The following is a 5,027-nucleotide window of genomic DNA, read 5'->3' as shown; positions in this document are numbered from 1 at the left end:
ATGGCGCTGCCCGCGGCGGATGTCAAGTTCCTTCTGAGCATTGCGCAGCGCATGGGGGAGCGCCATCTTCATGTTTATGTGCCCGGCGCCCGCCGCTCCGCCATCGCCATCGTCCTGCGGTTCGGTGATGCGGAGCAGCAGCGCGCTGCCCACCGCCTGCTCGCGTGTCGCGACGCCGGCCTTTCTTCCCTGCAGCTGCTGCAGCCCCTCACGAGTGCCGCCAATACGGCGGTGCCATCCTCGCTTTGCATGCTGTTTGTCCGACGGGCGGATTTGGCGGCCGACCGGTGGAGCGGCAACGTGACTTTTCCCGGGGGCCGACGCGATGCTGGCGACACGAGTGACTTGCGTGCTGTTCAGCGGGAGGTGGGCCAAATGCTTGGAATGCCACTGCACTCCAAGGAGTTTATTCTCCTGGGGCGTCTCCGCGACTATCCCATCCGCAGTCGCCACGTTCAGGCGGTGAGGGCCGTGCAGTCCCGATTTGTCTTTCTGCACACTGGGGACATGACACCAACGGTGCGTTTCGCTCGTCATGAAGTAGATGCTGTGCAGTGGGTGCCCATAAATGCCTTGACGGTGGAGCATGTCGATGGGGGATCGCTCTGCCACCCAATAGGCTGTTTTGTGCACGCATCCAATGCGGACGCGAGACTCCTGCTGGCGGAAGTTTTCTCACATGCTCACTTGGCTTTTCCAAGCGTGCAGCTCCCCGGACAGTGGCGTGTGTGGGGACTGGCACTGCGGTCCGCCAGCGAGTTGTTGTCTCTGGACGACAGGGCCTCCATCGACTGGCCACTGGTGTCATCCAATAATCTGTGGCTGCAACACCTTATCATTGACGCATTCCACGGCTACTACGAGGCTCTCTACACTTTTTACCGCGTGAGGGCACGACTGCGATTTACCGATACAGCAGTGAAAACAAAGTACATGGTTCTTCCACCCACCGCTGACTCTATCTTGTGGGGAGTTCCAGAGCGCGTCGTGTTACGCCATTTCTTCTTTTTTTGTTTTGATGTGGCACTGTTGTTTTTCGCCATTTATTTTGTTGCGGCTATGATTTTCACGGCATCCATCGTATTCCGCACGGCGCTTGGCTGGATAGACGTTGATGGAGGTAAAGAAAGATCAACTGCCTATTACGCAGAGAATGCACACTCCCTTGTTGACAGTATGCAGATACGGCATCAGCGAAGGGGTGGAAGGGTGAATGATGCCGCGGCGATGCGACGGAATACGACGCTGCCGTCCATGGAGGCGACGGGACCTTCGCCCCCTTCTCCCCACCCTACGACGATGCCTCTGGAAACGGCGACTTGATGACAGAGACCGCAGCAGCTGACGGTGAAACGGAACACCCTGTCCTGGGGTCTGACATTGGCAGCTCTGACGAGAGAGGCAAAAGCGATGGCGGTGGGCCGCTTCCTTTTTCTTTGTTGAACACAGATGACCGGGATGCGTTTCGACACACCGTGGAGGCAGTGGTGGAGAGAAAATCATGCCGCTGAAGTCGTCCACGAGTCTTATGCGGTGGGAGAGAAGGAATGATGGGCGTTTTGATGATGACAGCGGCAAAAAGGCACGGGCATCATTTTTAGTGAGAGGTGGGTGATTTCTTTCTTTTTTTTTTTGCTGAGGGAGGGAGAGGGGTTTGTCTGTCGTCACTCTCTCCCAATTGGCAAAACCGAAGTTGAAGATTTCACATGACTTTTTTCCCACAGCAATTTGTTTCCTTCTAAATATCAGTACATATATATATATATATATATATACGTGTATATAATGCCTGTGTCTCCTCTTTTTTTGTTGTTGTTGCATATATACATACATATAAATAAATAAATAAATATATATATATATATGTGTGCGTGTGCGGCTCTGTTCCCTTACTGATATGTGCATATGCCACATTGACAAAAGGCAAAGAGGGATAATAAAGGCTTCTACAAGTGGTTCAGAGGACGATGGCAGTATTAGAGGCATTTTTTGCCCTATTGCTGTTTATATTACTGTGTTACCTCGGCATTCTTTTTGGTCGTCTGGTGTTTGTGTATACCATTGAGCGGCGTACCACACACTTTTGTTTTGTTGTCATCTTTGCTCTCTCGACACTGATTTTTAGCCTTGTGCTGCTGGACGCTTCAAAACTCGGAGTTCTTATCTTCTCCGTGAGTTTTAGCACCCAGGCACTTCGCCTCGCTCTTGTGGCCGATCTTGCCGTCATCTCGGTGCTGTGTCCCTTCTGCATTGCCTGCTTGTTGCTGCACAACCTGCACTTCCGTCGCGGTTATTTGTTGCTAATTTGCTGCGGCCTCTTTGTTCTCATTTGCAGGGACCGGGTGCTTTTGGTTGAGTGGATCCGCCGACTGTCAAGATTTAGTCTTCCGTGGGATTCGGCAATGACGGTGTGGAATGCGGTCACCACGGGGACTGCCTTGATGGGCGTTCTTGCTGTGGGTGTCCTCTCCGGTTATGCTGCCGTGACAACGCCTGCCGCGTTCCTTCGGCCGCTTGTGGTAAAAGACAGCGGGGAGAGGGCACGGGCGGCGCTGGGCGTGTTGGCGAAGCGACAGCGCCATTTGCTTTTGTTGTGGGTGAAGAAGCAGTGCCAAATCGCGGAGACATGGCGTGGTGGAGCGCCATTGACTTCCAGCGCGGACTCGGGGGGACGTGTGTGGAGTTGGATGGCGAAATCCGTCCGCGGAAGGGCTCTTGTCGAGAAGGGCGACGACATTGTTAGATTGAGGGCGGAAAATGACGGCATACAGGCCGTTAGCATGGCTGTTTTCCTGCAGATGAGTGAGATGGACTCGTTGGTGCGCTCAGCGGAGAGTGGGGCTACATGGCGTGGATGGGTGAACGCACTGCTTGGCGTCGTGTTGCTTCTACACGCCTTTTTGAAGCTTCTCTTCACCACCATCAACCTGCGGTGGTTTGTTTTCCCTGTTTCTTCCGCACCCCCGCTTTCGGAGGATACGGCAACTCGGGTGGTGCGGCTTTTTGAAACGTACGGCCTTGCGACCCCAACTGGTGGGGAGAGCGATCAGCGCATCGTGTGGGTCTCTGTGTTCCTTAACGCATGGATGATTGTGAACTCCGTCCGTGGTTTACTGCTGACAGTCTTTCGGCTGGTAACGACGTACACGACATTTCTGAGCGTGGATACGACTGTGCTGGGTCTAACGGTAGGAATGGGTGTTTACTTTGTGGGACAGCTTTTACTGCTACGTCTTTCTCCGACGGTGGAGAGTGAGAGTGCTCTGTCCACAGTACTTGAGGAGCAGTTACCGAGAAGCGACATGTATTGCCATCTGAACGATCTGGTATTTGTCATGACAAGTATTGTCACATTGGTGGCACAACGGTGCATGGTGCCTCTTCAAGCAGCCACGCTGCACTCTCTTGCGGAGTAGAATTGTTTAACAACATAATCAAGTTGAGTTTTGCTTGAAGGGGTGGGGAGGGAGCAGCAAAAGAGCCATCTTATCTAAAACCCTCTTACGCTTGATGGAAGATATGAGAGGGTTGGTGATATTGGGGACGGGGAAACAAGCAAACAAACAACGACACTCCACCAACTTAAAAAAAAAAAAAAATGTTTTTTTTTTTACAAAACTCTTTGGTTTTTTCTCAACTCTCAGGCCGTGCATGAAAGAAAGGGATGCTCACAAATGCACATACACCCGTCCACAGGTGGTGAGTGATGGAGGGGGATGTTCACTACGGGAATAGAAAATGGGCGATAAGCGTCACGTCCAGAGCGGGAAGGCGTTGCGTGAGCGGAGCGGTGGCGCGCCGTTGTTACTCCGACGGGCCCTGGCCGTGACGACGGCGTATATATGCATGTGGTGCATGCGCGCGAGAAGACGTGCGTTTTTTTTTTTTTTTTACGATTTCTATGAGGGCCTTTAACTCCAACCCGTCACGTCGAGTTCCATGGCGATTTATTTCATATGGGAGGGTGGCTACGTTGGTACCACATTTTGTGTTGCGCGGGTGAAGTTTGATGTTTCTGGCGCACAGACGGTTACTTCTCCATGTTTTTTTTTTTTTTCTTGTAATTCCCTTTGTATCGTGTTGTTGCAGTCCCCTTTTCTTTATTTCATTTTTTTTTAATTTTTTTCCATATCTCTCTGTGTGTGTGAGTGTGAGTCGTTTTGTTTTCTACTGCTGTCTTCTTGTGCCGGTGGTGCATACACGTGTCCAGGCCAGAGACAAACATACATCCACTCTTTCTCTTTCTTCCTCCCTCTCTCTATCTTTCGGTCGACATCGGCGTGCTTGCAGTGATGTCGCTCTCTGTGTCGGAAACGCATGAAGTGCCGGGGCGGCGGGAAACGGTGGTTGGGATGCGCCGTGAGTGGAATTTTTCCCTTACTTTTGTCCACCAGGCCGCGCGTGTTGTCATGCAGCTCTCGCCGCAGTGGGAGAGTACATTTATTGATCCACGTGACTTTGAGCAGCTCAATCGTCTTGACCGCGATGTGAAGCACTGCCCCATGATGCCGGCGCTGCGCTACACGGACCTCAGTGCCGTCATGAAACCGAAAAACGAGCTCTGGACGGAGATACCAAAGCGTGTCTCCATCATGTACTCGCACATTCCCCCAGACATGACGTTGGCGGCGTACTGCATCCGGAGTGTACAGCATGTCCTCTCCGACCCACACGTCGTTTCTGTTGATGGCTCCACTGACTTGTTGCACCTGCGGGTGGGCGGCAAACTTCGTTGTCCGCATCGGCTTGGCGGTCGCCGCAGCTTCCAGTTCCGCTACCATGTCTCCGTGAAGTCAAAGCTCATTAAGGACATGGTGTATGCGATCGGGACGATCATCAACCAACGCGGGTATCTTTGCACGGTGCAGTGCTCCGAGGAGGAGGAGCTCGAGGGGTACTTAAAGAAGAACTTCTTGCCGCAGTTCACCAACCCAGACAAGTTTGCCGTTGACCAGGACGTGGAGTACGAGGAGATGACATCAACGATTCTCAAGGAGCAGCAGGAGCTTTTTGGTGAATTGCACTAC

At 52.5% G+C, this 5,027-nt stretch overlaps 3 protein-coding genes across 3 annotated transcripts, besides 5 other annotated features; all 3 read left to right on the top strand.

Moving 5' to 3' along the window:
* Tc00.1047053508973.30 (hypothetical protein, conserved) lies at positions 1 to 1,323 on the top strand (the record flags this gene model as incomplete). Its single annotated transcript, XM_806613.1, has 1 exon — positions 1 to 1,323. One exon carries the CDS (start codon positions 1 to 3, stop codon positions 1,321 to 1,323), a length of 1,323 nt encoding a protein of 440 aa, XP_811706.1.
* Positions 1 to 5,027: part of a sequence feature (heterozygous, Esmeraldo-like haplotype) that runs on past the window's edge.
* Positions 1,750 to 1,785: a microsatellite.
* Positions 1,820 to 1,865: a microsatellite.
* Positions 1,968 to 3,416, top strand: Tc00.1047053508973.20 (hypothetical protein, conserved; the record flags this gene model as incomplete). Its single annotated transcript, XM_806612.1, has 1 exon — positions 1,968 to 3,416. The coding sequence occupies one exon, from the start codon at positions 1,968 to 1,970 to the stop codon at positions 3,414 to 3,416; it is 1,449 nt and encodes a 482-aa protein (XP_811705.1).
* Positions 3,583 to 3,613: a sequence feature (AT_rich).
* Positions 4,233 to 4,267: a sequence feature (GA-rich).
* Positions 4,293 to 5,027, top strand: Tc00.1047053508973.9 (hypothetical protein, conserved; the record flags this gene model as incomplete). The annotated part of the gene is made up of 1 exon (XM_806619.1): positions 4,293 to 5,027. A coding segment is annotated over one exon (735 nt), but the record flags the coding sequence as incomplete, so codon positions are not given.

Source organism: Trypanosoma cruzi, genomic scaffold (genome assembly GCF_000209065.1).
Source record: "Trypanosoma cruzi strain CL Brener 1047053517109 genomic scaffold, whole genome shotgun sequence".
NCBI lineage: Eukaryota > Euglenozoa > Kinetoplastea > Trypanosomatida > Trypanosomatidae > Trypanosoma > Trypanosoma cruzi.
The sequence above is the reverse complement of the archived record's forward strand: the minus strand, read 5'-3'. Positions and strand labels throughout refer to the sequence as shown.